Source organism: Stegodyphus dumicola, chromosome 2 (genome assembly GCF_044657685.1).
Source record: "Stegodyphus dumicola isolate Sdum_Otavi_A_Nest chromosome 2, ASM4465768v1".
Classification (NCBI taxonomy): domain Eukaryota; kingdom Metazoa; phylum Arthropoda; class Arachnida; order Araneae; family Eresidae; genus Stegodyphus; species Stegodyphus dumicola.
This window is the reverse complement of record NC_140769.1, coordinates 58,374,173-58,394,004: the sequence shown is the minus strand read 5'-3', so window position 1 is coordinate 58,394,004 and position 19,832 is coordinate 58,374,173. Positions and strand designations below refer to the sequence as shown.

The window sequence follows — 19,832 nt, the reverse complement described above, 5'->3', positions numbered from 1 at the left end:
TAAAGGGTGAATAAGGGATCTTGTCTAGAAGTCTTTTCCTAGATAAAGCTTTGTTATCTAACAATGGTGGAAGATTTCCAGCCATGGAGTTCTTACTTGATATCTAGCTTCTTCATCTCTATTAACAATTTCATTAAAATTTTCAAAAGCAAACTCTTCTAATTCCATTTTTGTTTTCTTTTTAATAGAATTAGTTATTTGTAAAGAATCTAAACTTTATAGATCTGATATCTTAGCATTGCTAACATGAAGAGAGTACTTGCAAGTAACTGTCTATGGAGTTTTTGCTATCAAAATATTAGTCATTTTGATATTTGACGATATTCTAGCAATTTAAAAAAGTTCTAATTTAATGTGTATGATTTAAAATGCAAATTTAGCAGCATATTATCATGAAAAGGTATAATGCTGATGAGCCATATATATATTGTTGAGAAGTTTGGTGGTAGGATAATAAGAGTGAAATATTCCCAGATCAATCTCCCCCCACATTTTCCATTAACATTGAGGGAGTTACACAGTTAGTGCAGTGGTAACTGTACATTTAAACCACTGACGAAATTCTTGTGTCCTGTTGGCATATTATCTATTTTCAGGTAGTTCTTTTAGGAACACAAATTTTATCATATCTGTTTATCCAGTGAGCATAGATACTTAAAAGTCTCCTGAAGTTTTGTATTTTTGTATATTTTCCATTCCTACAGTTTTGTATTTTTGCATTATGTATATACATTTAAAAAATGGAAATAGTGACAAGATGCTTTTAAAAATTGTAGATGTGTGGTCTGAGAGCTCATTAATTAAATATTATTTTTCTTCATCATCATGGTTAAGTTGGTTTTTAGTTAATCAAAAACTAGTTATTTGGGATTTTATTGTATTTAAATAAGGTTTTTAAAATTTTCCTATCCTGCTTGAAAATAATTTTCATGTGCAAGAAATTATTGTTTGCTGAAATGTGATCATTCTGCTTTTCTTAATTGGAATATAGTTCATATTTTTAATAGCTTGTATATCAGGCTATATCTCATTGGGTGGGTGGGTATCCTCCCCCTAAAAATGGCAATTTTTCTTCCTGTCGTATCAACTATATGCAAGCCTTACAAACTATCTTAAAAATGTTTTGTTGCAAATGTGTTTTTCAATGTGCAGATGTAGTTCATGTCAATCTTTTACCCTATTCAAATATTTTGTTTGATGACTATATTAAAAAATTTTGCGTACTTCTGTTTGATATGAAATAATGTAAGTAATTTCCATTTTCTTCATGTACTGTATGCAAAATTATAATGTGATCTTTAAGAAAACTGCAGTTAAAATTAACATATTATGCTATCTTCTTTATAACTCATGCCATAATTAACATTAATTCCATTTATTACATACTATTTGAAAATCATAACTAATTTGTCAGTTTGTTAAGCAGGATATTATAAATATCCCCCTAGGTCCATATTTTATATGCAGATGATTGGGAATTAAGTATTTTAAATGCAAGTTATATTCACAAATCTTTCAAATTAAGTTTGCTGTGGTATGTATCAATTATTTTTAGCATAGTTTAGAATCTGATTCAAGCATACCTTAACATATCGAGATTAGGTTTTGGCAAATCACAATAAAGTGAGATGTGAAATTTTGGGCTTCTCCTAATATATGCAAGTTATGTTACATGACTCGTATTAATATATATTGCATGCAATGGGGCTCATAATAGATTGGATGCACACAAGTTTGATGATAGGTTGATAAAATTTATTTTGCCAAAAGAAACACTTAACAGTTCTGAAACTTCCACAAAAATAGTCATTCTATCTGTGTACAAAATTTGTAACATTATATATAGAGCTCTTCCACCACCTCTTATAATTTACGAGCTTGCTGAAATATCACTTTGCTTCGCTTTCACAACTTTGCTATAAGATTATATGAGGGCTACCTTTCTAAGCATTCATTCCAGTATCTTTTTAAGATTCATCAAAGTCAAGTTTTGATTTAAAATTAAATACATATGACATTTTATGTTGGGTAAAGGAGTTGTACAATTATTAGCATCTTTAATTTGAGGAGAATGTCAGTGAAGAAGTCTGAAATGTTGCAAGAATTAAGTCAAATAGATAATTTTTATGTCAAATGGAAAATTTACTGAAAAATACTCTTTGGGAAAAAATAAATTTATAAGATGCAGTAGACAATTAGTTAGTAGTAGTAAAGATGTAGTAGACAAATAGTTAGAAATGTTTTAAGATTTGAATAGTCAGTGCTGTATTACATATGTGGAGAACATCACAGGGTTATTATTTGCCTTAATTTCAGTGTAATAATAATGGAAAAGTTTGAAGTACTGGGAAATTCACCAAAATGTGAGTTAGAACCACAAAGCAAGCAGATGTATTTGACAAATTTAGGTCAAGTTAGGTTAATTGATTAAGGCAGAATTATTGATTAACTTGGGTTAGTTATTACCTTAGGCTAGTTGTAATTGATTAGGCTAGTTGTAATTGATTAACCTAAGGTTAGGTTAATTGATTAAGGCAAAGGAACTCTAGGGCTATCTGCCTATAGGGCAGAATGCCTACATGAAGTACTTTTTAAGGGAAGTCTCCTATCCACGTTACACATGGGGGAAACCACAAAAGCAACCATGCAGCCAGCATGTTCACTGGGATTCGATACCAAGTCAAAGTTTCAGCGATGTTATCGCTTGGCTGCCGATGGGTCAGAAAATTTAAGAATTAAGTGTATTTCCTAAATTTCCATTAGGCAATATATTCCAATAATGGGGGGAGTATTTTATTCAGCTTTTTCCCCCTTCTCTTTTTATTTATTATTATTATTATTATTATTATTATTGCTGAAATCTAAATATTTTTTTATATTATCTGAACCATTAGTTTCTTTGCATTAGTATGTTAAACAGAAAGAGACCCCCCCCCAAAAAAAATTAACTTGGAGATGACAGAATATAAAAATTGACATGTCTTGCTTTAATATTTTAAATTTATTTAGAAATTAATGGAAATTAAAATATTTTAATGTATGTCTGGTGCTTTATGCTTAGAAAGGCAATGAAGAACCCTGTCCTCTGACTCCAGAATCTGGTGTAACAGATTTTACTGAAGATGAAGAAAAGCATTTATCAAGCAGTTGTGCATCTCTGTCTATATGGGAAGATTCTGTCCATTCTGAAAATTGCTGTGGTATGTCTTTAGAAGAGTTTATTGAACATTTACGCACAAAAGGAAGAAAGGGTCTGTATCAAGAATATGCAGAAATAAAAGCTGCACCACCCGAGGGAACATTTGAAACATCCAAGTAATTTTTATTTTCCTTGTCTTGTAAGATAAAGACAAATATAAAAAGGGAATAAGACCTATAAAGATAAAGACATAAGAATATACATTAAAAAAGGCTAATTTTAAAATCATACTCCTATATTTATTATTGCAATTATTCATGTCTGTTACACCACTGTTATATGTTTTATAGATTATTAATATTCAGTTTAGTTCCATCCCTTAAAATTTCTGTATTGCTGTGCTTATATGCTTGATTATATTGTATTATAATTTTTACTGTATTAAAAGAGAACTATGTTTCCCTGACTTTTTTGGGGGGAGGTGTATGTGTGTGTATACATATATGTGTGCGTAAGATAAAATATGTAAATCAGTTTTATAATTTAATTCAGCAGTAGTTCTTAATTCCTTATTTGTAATTAGGGTATTTCCTCTATATTTATAAAAATAGTAACATTTCTGGACTGCATCATTTCTAAATCAGTCCATCTTGTATGACGTAACTAATTCGGAATCTGTGCTCAAAATTTTAAGAACTGAAACTTACTTTTAAAAAGCAGTTTAAACCAAAACTTTCTCTTGGTGAACCTCCATATTGGATAATTGCACTTTAACTTTTACCTCTCTTTATGCTAAGATGCTTTCCACTCTACTGTCTTTCTATGGCAATAGTATCAAAAATGTAAATGTTCTTGAATAGGCGTGATTAGAATGCCAAATAAATTGTGGCTGCAAATGTCAATTGAGATAAAGTTGAATAATTAATCTTACTTGGCTGCCAAGTTTCCTCTTCAGTATGGATCTATATTCTATGCCATCAGCATTGCTGTCTTCTTCATGATGCCTCTAAACTCATGGTACATACATTAGAGATGATAGAACACAACTGGACAAGCACAAATAGCCACACAACTTATAGTTGGAACTCAAAGGGCAAGATATCCTGCATCATCAAGAGATGCAGATGCTAAAAAAAATGACCGTCACAATGAGAAAAAAGTAGTCAAAGACAAAATGAAAAGACACCAGCAAAATAAAAAAAAAAAAAAAAAAATTATTTAACAAAATAAAATTAAATCCTCAGTCACAGCAACTACTGAAAATGGTGCTCACCAACAGTAATGCAAATTTGATACCGTTAATGGATTGACTGGCCAACATACCAGATATCTCTCATATGATTCCAGCAGCTACTGGTATCTGGCCAACAAGCTTTTGATCCGAATCAGTGGGATCTCCATCGTAGTTGAGACTCCTCAATTGACCCCAGAGGGCTTTAAGTGACAGTTGTGTTCAAATCACTGGTGTCTTTTGATGTTTGCTCCAGTGCTTTAAAGAATATCTCTCACAAAAACACAAGGTATCAGTATCCATCCAGGTGACTTGGCAGTAGGTATGGTCTAATCAGATGGGCATATATGTTTCTGTCCCAAACATTTACTTGGAAGCCATGCTGGAGTGGCCATAGGCTCGTGGTGTGTGGGTTGTTGCATAGACATGATAGTTTTGGATATTCAATATCCCTAAGTCCTTGAATGTGCATTCGTCAGTGAATAATACATGTGCTGAAAAGTCCAGATCCATAGCACTCTGTTGTAAAAACCTCATGGCAAATGCAACATGGGGTGCGTAATCTGTATTTGACAGCTCTTGAACCCTTTGCATATGGTAGAGATACATTCATTCTTCTCAAAATGCTTGCCACACCATCTGATGGGACACATTAACAGCTTGTAACCATACCCATATGCTACATTAAGAGTGAATTCTCATATGCTGCAAAATGTTTTACATTACTGTTGGTGTTCTTACACTCTTTTTATGCCCAATATCCTCCCTGCAACTTGAAAAGGACATTCTTCTGCACAGTTGTTGGTGCAGTCATTGAAAAGTTCTATCATGTGGAAGATGTTGTTGGAAAACACTCTTGGTACAGTCTTGCAACTTTCTTTGCATTCTCGTGTGCAAAACCTGTAGATGTAATGCATTTTGACCTTCTGATTCATGTATGCATCTATTTACTTGATTACCCACTGCACAACTGAAGTTAAAAACTTTTTTATTGCATTTGCAGATTATTTAGTAACAGTTGGTATGAAAGCACAGATGAGAATTCAATTTTGTTATGTGAATGTCTTTAGCCAGAAGACGTAGCTGGTAAAAGCCAGTGAAACCACGGAGCTTTAAAACATGAGTTTCAACCATTGATTGTATGGTAATTTGTGCTTGTCCAGTTGTCTTCTATCATCCTCTAACATATGTACCATGAGTTCAGCGACACCCTGTATACATATTATTTTAGTGGATACAAGCCGATTTCCCTTGGAAAGCCCTCTACAATAGGGTCCATGTCCTTAAGCAGACAGTCCTCATGTGCTTTGCAGTAAAAAAATAAGCCATGTATACAATAAACCAAATGGATGCTGCTTGAACATTTTTGTGAAGTTGTACAATTTGAATATTCAAAGTGCAAGAAACATGAATTCAATTTTTATGCTGTGATTGTAAATTTAAGCAAAAGATAAGAGATGTGGAGAAGTTAAAAGAATAAATTTGAAATGTTGAAATTCTTTTAATATTTTAATTTTTATTTATCTATCAATTAACAGGCTATTTTGAATGCTTAAATTATAATATTGCATTGCTCGCAAAAAACTTAGTCTTCTCCTGTTCTTTTTTAAATGTACCTCAGTTTCTATCATGTCTTTTGTCCTTCTAAATCTACATATATTTCAGGAACTATGCATTATGTAACAGATTCAGATTGTTTTAAAATGTGTAGCATAATATACAGTCAAAAGTCTTTAATCCGGACTCATCGGGACTTCGGCGATTCCGGATTATAGATCATCAGTTTAAATCTGGTAAGATGGCATGCAGAAATTATAAAATTAAAAATATGAAACCGTAATTTATGAAATAAAAAGCAATTATGATCTAAAGGGTATCAAAATTTACAAATAAAAAAAGGCTTAATGTTTATTTGTTTACTTTATTAAACATTTCTTTCAACGCGCGCATGCGTAAAGCATGCATTACGGATAGTTGAAATTAGAAAATTGCAACCAGAAAACTATTTGATGTGTATTCGTGATATTTATAATGATGAGGAATTTGATTTAAATCATATCAAAGATGGAATACATCGAGATGAAGCACTACATTTAGTAAAGAATTATAAGCTGAATAAAATAAAAACATCTGCCCTGAAGATAAGGATAATGCTGACAGATCAACTTCCAGTTCTTTGCGCGCCGCGACGTTCTTGAAAGTCGGTACTTCAGCGATTCCGGATTATAGATCATCAGTTTAAATCTGGTAAGATGGCATGCAGAAATTATAAAATTAAAAATATGAAACCGTAATTTATGAAATAAAGAGCAATTATGATCAAAAGGGTATCGAAATTTAAAAAAAAATAGCTTAATATTTTTTGTTTACTTTATTAAACATTTCTTTCAACGCGCGCATGCGTAAAGCATACATTACGCATAGTCAAAATTAGAAAATTGTAACCAGAAAACTATTTTATGTGCACTCGGGATATTTATAATGACGAGGAATTTGATTTAAATCATATCAAAGATGGAATACATCGAGACGAAATACTACATTTAGTAAGGAATTATAAGCTGAAAAAATAAAAACATCTGCCCTGAAGATAAGGATAATGCTGACAGATCAACTTTCAGTTCTTTGCGCGCCGCGACGTTAAGAACGTCGAGACTTCGGCGATTCTGGATTATAGATCATCAGTTTAAATCTGGTAAGATGGCGTGCAGAAATTATAAAATTAAAAATATGAAACCGTAATTTATAAAATAAAGAGCAATTATGATCTAAAGGGTATCAAAATTAAAAAAAAAAAAAGCTTAATATTTATTTGTTTACTTTATTAAACATTTCTTTCAACGCACGCATGCGTAAAGCATACATTACGCATAGTCGAAATTAGAAAATTGCAACCAGAAAACTATTTGATGTGTACTCGTGATATTTATAATGACGAGGAATTTGATTTAAATCATATCAAAGACAGAATACCGGGTGGCCATAATTAAACTGACAGTGCTCACAGTGTTCTGTAGTGCGATCTATTTGCGAGAATGTTGCCACATTTTGTAGGAATATTAAACAAGACGGGGAACGAAGGATTCCGCAAAAAAACAAATTAGTTCCAAAAGTCACCACTAGGGGAATATTTGGCACTGTGTAATAGAAAATAGAGTGTTAACAAATGCAAATCAATATGGAAATTGCCTTTTATTTTGCATTCAAATGAGGTTCAATGTAGCTGCCATTGTTGTGGACCACATATTGCATTCTGTGCATAGTATGCACAACAGCAGAAAGTAACATGTCTGCAGGAATCTTCCGTACAGTCTGTGATATGTTATCCTTCAACGTAGCCAGGTCCTGGACCACTCCTTGATAGATCTTGGACTTAAGGTAACCCCATAGCCAGAAGTCACATGGGGTAAGATCAAGCGATCGAGGTGGCCATGCAGTTGGAAAGTAGCGGCTAATGACTCTTTTCTGTTGTGAATTACTGTCATAGCATCTGTTGCACCCTTACAGCAACGTGTGAAGGTGCTGCATCTTGCATAAAAATGATTTTCCTTACGCAATTTCTTTGCTGAAGTGCCAGAATGACAAAGCTGTTCAACATGTGACGATATTTCTCTTTGGTAACAGAACATGTTTCCGGTCCTGTCGGGGTAATGTTCTCATAGAAGAATGAACCTACAATAAATTCCGCTGTGAACCCACACCAAACAGTTACCTTTGGTGAATGTAAGGGAATTGCTGTGACTGCATGTGGTGATTTGTCATCCCAAATTCGGCAGTTCTGGGTATTCACAGTTCCATTCAGGTAAAAGTGGGCCTCGTCTCCCCATAAGATTTTCCATGGCCAAGTATCATCGACCTCCATTCTGGCAAGAAAGGTGAGAGCAAAAGTCAATTGCTTATCATGGTCGGGGTACAGTAACTCCTGTACACGGCTGATCCTTGTACGGATAGAAGTTGATAATCTTTCGTAAGATTTTCCATAATGTACTGTAAGGCATATCCATATTCTGAGCTACTCCACGAGCGCTAGAGGTGGCAGCAATATTGTCTGGTCCTGTGTCGACAATTGCCGTGGCAACTGCTTCGATCGTATCCTTGGTACAGGTTTTCGTCCTCTGCCTGACTGAACTTTCAGAGAACCTGTTTTCTTAAACGTCGCAACCATTGCTTTTAACCCATTAACTGACACAGGACCGTTACCTTTACGCATTTTTTTGTGCATTCTAAAAGCACGAAGAGCGGCTGATGCATTGCACTGGTTGAGGTAAAAGAACTTGACGAGTGATGCACGCTCAACTAAAGAAGGAGACATTGCACACAAACTTTCAATCCGATTGATTCGAAATGTAACACATTGCCTTTTAAAACCCAATCAGCTGGCACTGTGCGAATGGATGGAACGTGAAATTTGAATAAAGAACTTCTTCTTCTCAGCGTACGTGATATTGCAGATCACAAGACATTATCAGTGTTTATGTAGGTTTAACGCTTTTTTAAAGTGTTGCCATATTGCACTTGAACTAAATTAGAAAATGTGCATAATAAAAGGTAATTTTATTCCGTATTAATTTGCATTTGTTAACACTATATTTTCTATTACAAAGCACCAAATATTCCCCTAGCGGTGACTTTTGGAACTAATTTGTTTTTTCGCGGAATCCTTCATCCCCCGTCTTGTTTAATCGTCCTACAAAATGTGGCATCATTCTCGCAAATAGATAGCGCTACAGAACACTGTGACCACTGTCAGTTTAATTATGGCCACCCGATACATCGAGTTAAAATACTACATTTAGTAAGAAATTATAAGCTGAATAAAATAAAAACATCTGCCCTGAAGATAAGGATAGTGCTGACAGATCAACTTCCAGTTCATTGCACGCCGCGATGTTCCCCTTCCCTGCAGAGCAGCGTGAAATTGATAAACAGATTTTGGAATGGTTAGGGAAACAAAGGATATGCCTTTATCCATTTTTTTGCAGCAATTCCTTTTTTTAGTTTGATGGACATCGAAACATACTTTCGCTTTGTAGATCTTTTGGCAGCTCCAGCATCGGAAATTCTATTTGACATAATCAAAAGTTCAAGCTTACTTTTATAAAACTGCTCTAACAGTCTGCAAAAAATAATGAGCCGGATCCAGTTTGAAGATTAAGGAACAACGCAATCTGCAACATTAACTGAAATAAATAATTAGATAATTTTAGCTTAACTTATACCGTCCGTCATACATTTAACGAGCATGCGTAAACGTATTATGCGCATGCACAGAGTCTGCAAAAAATAATAAGCCGGATCCAATTCAAAGATTAAGGAACAATGCTGTAATATCTTGTTATTTAATAAATAAATATAATTATTGTTGAAGTGGCAACGCCATATTTGTATTAAACCGTTACTCAGCAACATGAGATATTGTTTTAAAAAGATTAGGATTCTGAAGATTTTACCAGCTAGGAGTTGTATAAAAATTTTGCCACGTAAGAATTGTATAAAATTTTTCTAACACCGTGAACTAGAAATAAAATTTATGTTCTACTAAGAAGATTGTCTGTTTTGTAAATTACTGCAAAATACATTACAGTCTTAATTAATTGGACGTTCCACCGAGATCCTGGAAATTAGGAGTGCAATTATCAGTTTCGATGGTGCTGGTCTCTTAATCCCAGAAATTTACTGAATTTTTTAGAACAAGTTTGCTAATACCAATTGCCAAGTTTGTGTATTTCAAGGAGAAATGGATGTAAGAAGTCTGCCGTTTTAAAGCCAGATTTGAAGCGGATCGTTCAGAGGTTATCTTCTGTGCTTCTGTAACTTGTGTCCAAGCAAAAACTGTCAAAAATAGGGTATTGCTGATCTCTGAAGATAAGATTAACTTTTGGTTTTTTTAATAAAGCTTTTATTGAATTTTAATACTTTGTTTCAGAATTATAGTTTATCGTGTAAGATTTTGTTTAAAATAACTGACACTAAAAATATTCAGTTTAAATTTATAATTGATATTTGTGGTAAAGAAGTATTTTAAAATTATTATTTATGCTTTACTGTTATTTGTATTGAATTTTTATGTTGATAATTGATATGTGGAAGCCATCCCGCGTTTATTAAAAAAAAAAAAAAAAACTGCTAGCTGAATTTTGAATTTGTTGCCAAGCAGGCGCGTGGAAAATAAGTAGCAACGTCAAACTGACGTAGTGTGATTTGATTATACTGCAGAATTGGCAAAAATTGTTTTCTTAGTTCTCGCCATCCAGGCGTGTGATAGATAGTAACGTCATCCTGACGTATTACAGATTGTATATTCTAAAAGTTGTATTGCCAAACTGGCAAAAATTGTTTTTGTTATCGCCAACCAGGCGTGGAGATAGATAGTAAAGTCGTTAAAAACTGACATGGGTAAAATTCCATTGTATTGCCTAACAGGCAAAGGTGTTTATATAGTTATAGCTAATGAGGCTTGTGAATAGTGAGTTAAAACGTCAACCCGACGTAGTATTATAGTATTTTGTGCCAACCTGGCAACGTTATTTAAATAATTCTCTCCAATTGGTTAGCATGAATTTCTTATTTGAGAAATTAAGTCTCTCAAAAAATTATATATTTTTAATACAAGTACGAGCTTTAAGATTGTATTTCAAAAGGAAGCCTATTAAAGGTAACTTGTGTCAACATGTCATTCTTAGCTAGGAGTAAAAAACAGGATTTAAAAGTACTAGCAGAAGAATTAGGTTTAACCGTGAAACCTGAATTTAAGATTGCTCAGTTGCATAAACTGATTACTGAAAGTCCCGATTATGATGAGGAATTTACTCGAGAACTACTGGCTGCAATTAGAGAAGAAAGGGAAAGAAAAGAAGAACGTGAAAGAGAAAAAGAACACGAAAGAGAAAGGAGAGAAGAGCGCGAAAGAGAAGAAAGAGAAAGAAGAGAAGAAAAGTACGCGAAAGAGAAGAGCGAATTAGAGCCTTTCAGCTACAGAAACTTCAGCTGGAAGCAATGGCTGCCACAGCACAGCCGGTAGAAACTACGCAGTTACCTGAGCAGCCTTTAAAAATCGGAATTCACGATGACATGCCACGTTTCAACCCTAAAGAAGATGAAATAAGTTTTTTTCTGGTGTTATTTAAGCATCAAGTTAAAATAATGAATATACCTGCTCAAAATCAAGTGACTCAACTTATTTCATTGCTGCCTCCTGACATTGTTCAGCTTATTGCTAGAGAACCAGAAGAGGACGCGAAAAAGTATGAATATGTAAAAACTTTACTGTTACAACGATTTAAATTGAGTGTGGAAATATTTCGACAACTATTTAATAAACACCAAAAATCTACTGAAAGTACTTGGTATGATTTCTACTATGAATTAAAGAATTATTTAGAAGAATGGCTTAACGGATTAAACATTAAAACTTTTGAATAGCTAAAAGATCTCATGCTGGTTGATCAAATAAAAAAGCGTACTTCTCCTGATTTCAAAGAACATTTTATGGATCAATGGACAACCATCATTTCACCTACTGAAATGGTTAAGAAAATTGAAGATTTTGAAGATGTGAGAAAAACAATAAAACCGAAATTTTCTACCAATCAGACTGAGAAAATTAACAAAGGATAATTTAAACCGTGTTAAGATACTTTTTTGAAAAAAATAGAGTATCCGCCTCATTTTAAGCATTCTGATAGATGGGATGATTCCAAATACAAGAAAGATCATCAGCAAAGGAATCAGTTCCAAAACAAAAACCAAGAAAATTTATATGACAAAAGATATCGACCACGTTGTTTCGAGTGTGGATCATACGAACATTTTAAGCCTCAGTGTCCTCGCTTAAAACCAAATGAAAGGTAAATTGCGTATCTTCGAATGATGATTTGTTAGAGACATATATATACAATTAACGGTTTAGTGAATGGGTATGAAATGCCTATTCTTCGAGACACAGGAGCCACTGTTGATGTTATTTCTCGAAAATACATTGATAACGCAAAAATGACTGGAGAACATGTCTGGGTACAATATCTTTTAAATGACCATTTAGTGTGTCTACCGTTAGCGGAAGTTGAAATTAATTGCGAACTTGGTCATATAAAGACAAAGGCAGCTGTTGTTACAAATGATCCCAGAAGATATGTATTGGGTAACAAAACTGCATAATTGTTCAAAAATAAATCGTTCTTAAATTTAGAAAAAATAAATGCGGTTTTGTCACGATCTCAAGTAAAAAGATCTCATGAAGATGATCGAAGCAGAGAAATTGAAATGGAGAAACTAGAAGAACTGAAGTTTATTGAAACTGACGAAGATATTTTACCTCAAGCTGATGAGGAAGACAAGGAACTTAAGGAAGTGATTAATGTTAATTCAAAGGAATTAATTAAATCTCAGCATCAAAGCAGAGATCTAGCGTCATTGCTTAACGAAGCTAAAAATGAAAATTCCCACAAGACAAATGATTTCAAAGTAAAAGAAAACGGATTGTTGGTGAAAAGGAAAATAGATAAAAATGGAAATGAAAGGGAATTAATTGTTATTCCTGAAAAATATAGGGCTCAAATAAAGTCATTATGTCATGATAGCACATCCGGACATTTAGCCGTCGTCAAAACTAAAGATAGATTAACAAGATACTTTTACTGGCCTAATTGCTATAAAGAAATAGAAGAGTATGTTAAAACTTGCGATCCATGTCAAAGAGTGGGAAAATCTAATGATAAAGCCAAAGCACCTTTGACTTTAGTACCAATTATTGCAGAAGTATTTTCAAAAATTAACTTTGATGCATGCAGTCCTTTACCAATAACACCGAATGGCAATAAATATTTAATTACAGCTATTTATGTAGCTTCAAAATATCCGGATGCTGTACCTGTTCGTAATATTTGCACAACGTCAGTAATTGAAGCCATGTTACAAATATTTAGTAGAATGGGTTTTCCGAAAGAAATACAAACTGATCAAGGTACCTCCTTTATGAGCAATCTAGCCATTGAATTTGTAGAAAAATTTGGAATAAAAGTAACTAGAAGCTCAGTACACCATCCGCAGAGCAACCCTGTTGCAAGATTTCACCGAACAATCAAACGAATTTTAAAAGTTTTATGTATCGAAGCAGCGCTTGAGTGGGAGAAGCAAGTTCCTGCAACTCTATTTGCTTTAAGAACAATAACGCACGAGAGTACGGGATTTACACCTGCAGAATTAGTATATGGTCGAAATCTTAGAACACCTGTAACATTATTATATGAACAATGGATGAATCCTGAAGACGAAGGAAATAATGTTGTTGAATATGTTTTTCAATTGATAAATCAGTTAAAAAGATGCAGAGAGCTGGCTACAGATAAAATGCTGGAAATGCAAACCAAAAAAAAAAAAAAAAAGTGTGGTACGATCGTAAAGCTATGAAAAGAGAATTCTGTGAAGGGGATTTAGTATTAGTTGTATCAACGAATAAACCAAACAGACTAGCAGTTGTATGGAAAGGTCCTGGGAAGGCTGAGAAGAAATTATCCGAAACTAATTATGTTGTGAGTTTCGAAGGAAAAAATGACTTTAACCAAGTCTACCATGTTAACATACTAAAACCTTATCATAGACAAGCAGAATCGATTAACCTTATGATTACAGAACATCAATCTGAATTTGATGATATGGAGGAAAATTTCCCAACAATTGACTCTGAACCAACATTGTTCGATTTTGAGGACATTAAAGAAAACAGTTCCTTAAGTGATAAGCTAAATGAACAACAGATTTAAGAATTGCATGATATGCTGCTGAAGTTTTCAAAAATCTTTTCTAATAAACCCGGAAAAACTCATTTAATAACGCATGATATTCAATTGACAGAAAACATCCCAATCCACTGTAAACCATACAGAATGTCTCCTAGACAAACGAATGTTTTAAAAACAGAAATTGATAAAATGCTTCAGCATAAAATAATTGAAATAGGAGATTCAGATTACACTTCTCCTATGATTTTAGTAGAAGTAGCAGGGAGGGATCCAAGACTTTGTGTCGACTATTGAAAATTGAATAAATTGACTAAAACATAATTCTTCCCCTTGCCTAACATCGAACAATGAGTAGAAAAGGTAGCAGGTGCAAAATATATAACTCTTTTGGATTTAACAAAGGGATACTGGCAAATACCTTTAACACCTAGTGCTCAAAGATTAGCCACTTTTGTTACAAGTTTTGGCACATTTAGACCTGTATGGATGCCTTTCGGACTTAAAAAATGCACCATTTTCATTTAGTAAAATGATGGCCGAAATCCTTCACGGTTGTGAAAACTTTGCTGTTCCATATTTAGATGACGTGGCAATATTTTCAAACACCTGGGAAGAACATCTAAGTCACCTGAAAGCTGTTTTGTTGAAAATAAAGGACACTGGTTTAACTATTAAACCAATAAAATATAAATTTGCTCAAGATAGAGTAAAATATCTAGGACATATTGTAGGTCGTGGTATAAGAATGCCAAGTGAAGTGAAAGTAAAAGCTATTCTTGATTTTCCAGTGCCATCCACAAAAAGTCAAGTCAGAGCATTTGTAGGTGTTGCGAAGAACACAGAAAATAAATAAATCAAATATATTCAAAACAGTTCGTTCAGTTGCGGACCTGCCTCTACCCGAGGCTGGGTGCATTATGAATAAAGACAATAAATTTTTAATAAGTCATTCTTTATTTTCATCAAAACAGTATCACTCTTCCGAGATCAGCTTTCGTTCCGTCTACAAGCAAAAGCATTCGAAAACACTCAGCACGCAGGCTGACGTCACGAACAGCAGCGCCTCGCGCCAGTTATTACTTCAGTTCATTTCACAATATCCTCCCATCCCCCCCCTTGAGACTCAGATTGAGTCTCAAACTCATAACAGACATTTGTCTTTTTGAAGCTTTTACAAGTCGTCCAGAGGAGGAATATTGTTGCATCACCATTTTATCAGGTGCAATTCCCCTTTTTAGCGTACACCCAGCACTAGAATTAGATTCCTGTGCACCCAGTTTCTTATCAGGAATTATGTTTCTATCATTGGACTGTATCTCCAGAGGAAAGATGCGTTGTATTAGTCGTATAACTGTTCCATGCCGGGTCTTAAGTTTAACCGTACGAATCTTTCCATCACGTCCAGGGACCAATTCTGTAATTCGGGCTAAAGGCCAAAATAAACGTTTTCTGTTATCATCCCTCATCAGTACTATTTCTCCTACTACAGGTTCCCGAGATCGTTTTTCATTATGCTTTTGAACCAGTTGACTAAGGTATTCTTTTCTAAATCGTTGTCTCAGATCATTTAACAATTTAGTTCTATACTTTAATCTCTTATTAAGACTTGACGAATTTAATTTATAAAAATATAAATTAAAGTTTATCTGGAGGGGGTAGAGGTTGTAATCTTTTGTTATTTAATAAATAAATATAATTATTGTTGAAGTGGCAACGCCATATTTATATTAAACCGTTACTCAGCAACATGAGATATTGTTTTAAGAAGATTAGGATTCTGAAGATTTTACCAGCTAGGAGTAGTATAAAAATTTTGCCACTTAAGAATTGTATAAAATTTGTCTAACACCGGGAACTAGAAATAAAATTTATGTTCTACTAAGAAGATTGTCTGTTTTGTAAATTACTGCAAAATACATTACAACGCAATCTGCAACATAAACTGAAATAGATAATTAGGTAATTTTAGCTGAGCTTATACCGTCCGTTATACATTAAACGTGCATGTGTAAACGTATTATGCACATGCGCATGCATGAACGCAATATGCATTGACACATGCGCAGAAAGTTTGTAGCTTTGAGGTCCGGATTATAGATCATTCCGGATTATGGGTGTCCAGATTAACAACTTTTGACTGTATAGTGTTTCTCGTTATTAAGAAATTAAAGCATTTTGGCTTAGCATGCATTTCTTATTGCTAAGAAAAAGGTTTCTTTACTTAATATTGAAGAAAGAAAATTTTGAATCATATATCATAATTTTTAGAGAATGATTCTATGTTTATTTTATTTTAATGAAATAGGAAAGCTGTTTATCATCTTTCAAGAAAAAATTAATAAAATATTTCTAACTAGAAACAAAGAAATGTATTTATTATCTTGCTTTTTTATGAGTTGTAAATTTCTATCTTAACAGTTTAAGAATTCTAACCTCCCCCCTTTTTTTTCTAAATTAATGACTTGTTAGCATGGCTTAATACGTGCAAAGCTGTGCAGTGATGAAACTTTTTATTGTTGAAAACAATTGCATAGCCTTCCCCCCTTTTTTTTTCTGTATATGGAATTGCTATGCAGGTTTATATGTAAAGGGACCATTTGAATTGGTTTTGTTATATTGATTTGTATGTACTAAAAGTGCTAATTTAAAAATAATAATAATACGGTAGATTTTAGTTTTGGGGAAATATATTTATATTTAGATTGAAGTATTCATCAATATAAAATGTAAGCCATTAGACATAAGTTCATAGTAATACAGCTAGTAAATATAATGACTCATAAGTGGCATTACAAAATTATTTCCTGCATTCAAAAAAAAAAAAAAATAAGCCAGCTAATACACTGTTGTGAATGTTAATTTAATCTTGACTAATTATTTTATATTAATAGTGCAGCAACATCACAGCATTCTGTATCATTTGATTAGAAGAAATGATAAATTATTTAATAACAACATATTATATTCTATTGAAATGAAAAATTGATTTTCTTGTGGCATAGAATTTTAATTGTAAAAATAATAGTTCAGAATTGATTTATTATTAAGTTTGAAGTATTAACTCCTTATTGTTAGTGAAAGTGAGGAATAAAAAGTAAATGAAGTGGCAAGTATGTAACTTTGTTTCTGTTTATTAAAGGCATTAAAAGCAATTCTGGTTTTGAGAGAAGAACCACCCTGTGCGTAAAGGACTTCATGCAATCTTTTCGATGATTCAGTATTGTTTTTCCGTTTCTAATGTATGGAATGATATTTTGCAATAATACAAATATTCTAGGTGTTTTTTGAGAAAAAGCACCAAAATATTTTGAAAATTATTCGATGTAGGAAAAGCTGTTTGTTGTTATCATATTATAACCATAATTAATTTTTGCATTTGTGGACTACCTTAAATCCAAAATGTATAAAAATCATAATTGTTTTCAAAAAAATTTTCTTGTTTAAATTGGGATTTTTAAATTTAAATCTCATATCTTTCCAGAATTTAACTTCTATGAGTCTTCCCCCCCCCCATTTAACTGTATAAAATTTTATACCTTGAGTAAATAAGAATGCAAAAACCTAATTAGCAACCATATTAAGTATGCAGTCATTCTTCCCTCACATTTAAAAATGAAAATCAGTAGAAAACATTTGTAAAGGAATAAAATTTAAAAAGAGAGGGAATTCATAAAGCATTCATCATATTTTATTATAGATTTTACTTTGTAAATCAAGATGGGCATTTCTGTTATGTGGTTTGAATAAAAATATTTGTTTTTGAAGCTTTTTCATCTCCTAATATGTTTATCAATTGACTAGATTAGTAAATATATATCGGTTCTATTTGACATAATCGAAAGTTCAAGCTTACTTTTATAAAATTGCTCTAATCTCTTCAGATATTTTAATATGCATTTAGAATTCAAATTTTAAGTATATTGTAATTATTCTTTCCATTTTTTAGGCTAAAGCCAAATCAACCAAAAAATAGATATACAGATGTTTTGTGTTATGACCATAGTCGTGTAAAATTATCTCTGGTTGATGATGATCCTTATTCTGATTATGTCAATGCAAATTTTGTGGATGGATATAAGCAGAAGAATGCTTTTATATCTTCACAAGGTATGTTTTGGTTCTAATTCCTTCAAAATGTGTAATACATTAATTTTGATAATATGAAATGTTAATCAATACATAGCATACATATAAAATGTTATATCTGTAAGTAAATGGTACCTGAGTGATCAGCTCTTCCATCCCCTTCCTCATAATGTATACGGAAGAAAAGCCAGTATATTTTAAATTCTGCATTTCCTTCAATTGATGTGGAACCCATCGTGAAGCAATTTTCTCATGGACAGGCGTTCCTTCAGAATGTGCAGCACAGTCGTATGTGCTAATCCTGTTTGTCTGGCCAGCTGAAAAATCGTTTGGCAGCGATCACTGTCCATTAGTGCGGCAACAGCTTGCATGTCTGCATTGCTGACACTCGGACGACCTGGCCGCAGCATGTCTGCCACGTTTTGGCGTCCTTCATTGAATGCTTTCATCCATCTTGCTAAGGTTCTGTAAGGCAATGCAGATCCTCGCAAGCCTCTTGAAGCCCTTGATGACACTGTCGTGCTGTACGACCTCTGGCACATTAAATTTTTATCCAACATCGTTGTTCTTGTTTTGAAAACATCCTGACAACACTTACTTTAGACCGCGAGCTAATACAAAGATCCATTCTTCGCGTCACTCCGCATGCACGTGACGTAGGCAGGACGAGTCTTTTTGCTGAGAGGTAAGGTAGGTATGTAGTTTACGTGTGGTATATGCGATATTCTTTGGTTTTGTTGTGTAGCGTTTTTTCAGCTGTGTTGCCACTATTAAAGTTCCAACCCTTGTATCTCGTGAAACTTTGGCAGTTGATGAATCTACAATCTAGTTCAAGGGAAAAATATTCTTTCTCACGTCTATCTAACCCTAAAAAAGCAACAAAATGAGGACTTCAAGTTTATGTTTTAGCATATTCTAAGACAAGTTATTTATATACATTTGTTCCATATTATGGTAAAATTATAACAGATGGCTTAATTAGACCAGATCTTAATTTCACTAGTAGAATTGTGATGCAACTCTATCGAAATTTACAAAATTCGATTCCTGAAGGTAAAGGGTATCATATTTTTACTGACAGATTTTATACGAACCCCACCTTAGGTGCAGAACTTCTCAAACCCAATTGCATTCTTACTGGAACAATTATGACCAATTGCCAGAAAAAATAAAAAATAAAAATTAGCTATTGGACGTAAAATGGCTTAGATAAGGAAAAACGTTAGTAACATGGTGTGACAAAAGAGTGGTCACAATGTTTAGTATAAAACAATCTTCTGTTTCACAACCTGCGAGAAAAAGATCAAAGACAACTGAAAATGCTAGTGAAGAAGAAGTAAACCGACTGTCATATTAGATTATAGAGAAAATTTATTGATGAGTCTAATCAAAGACTTTCGTGCTCGCACACAAAAAACCCGGCTGATTATCCACAGATGATACTATCTAAGGTTTAGATGGGAAGACTCATTTTATTTTTTCTCATAAAAAAACACAAGGGCTGTATGGTGTGTTCCAATCGGAAGGTCAAAGGAGGGAGAAAAGAAACATTCTTTTGTGATACTTGTGATAGAAAACCCGGTCTTTATCCAGGAGAATGTTTTAAAAAATATCATACTTTGAAAAATTGCTTAAA

At 33.3% G+C, this 19,832-nt stretch overlaps 1 protein-coding gene across 3 annotated transcripts in view; it reads left to right on the top strand.

Moving 5' to 3' along the window:
- Window positions 1-19,832, top strand: part of LOC118184749 (tyrosine-protein phosphatase non-receptor type 9-like) — a 147,225-nt gene that overhangs the window by 91,510 nt on the left and 35,883 nt on the right. For all 3 annotated transcript variants that reach the window (XM_085810679.1, XM_085810677.1, XM_085810678.1), the window contains 2 exons: window positions 3,062-3,315; window positions 18,057-18,217. In XM_085810679.1, the coding sequence (XP_085666805.1) occupies window positions 3,062-3,315; window positions 18,057-18,217 (415 nt within the window). The remainder of the gene's footprint in view (window positions 1-3,061; window positions 3,316-18,056; window positions 18,218-19,832) is intronic.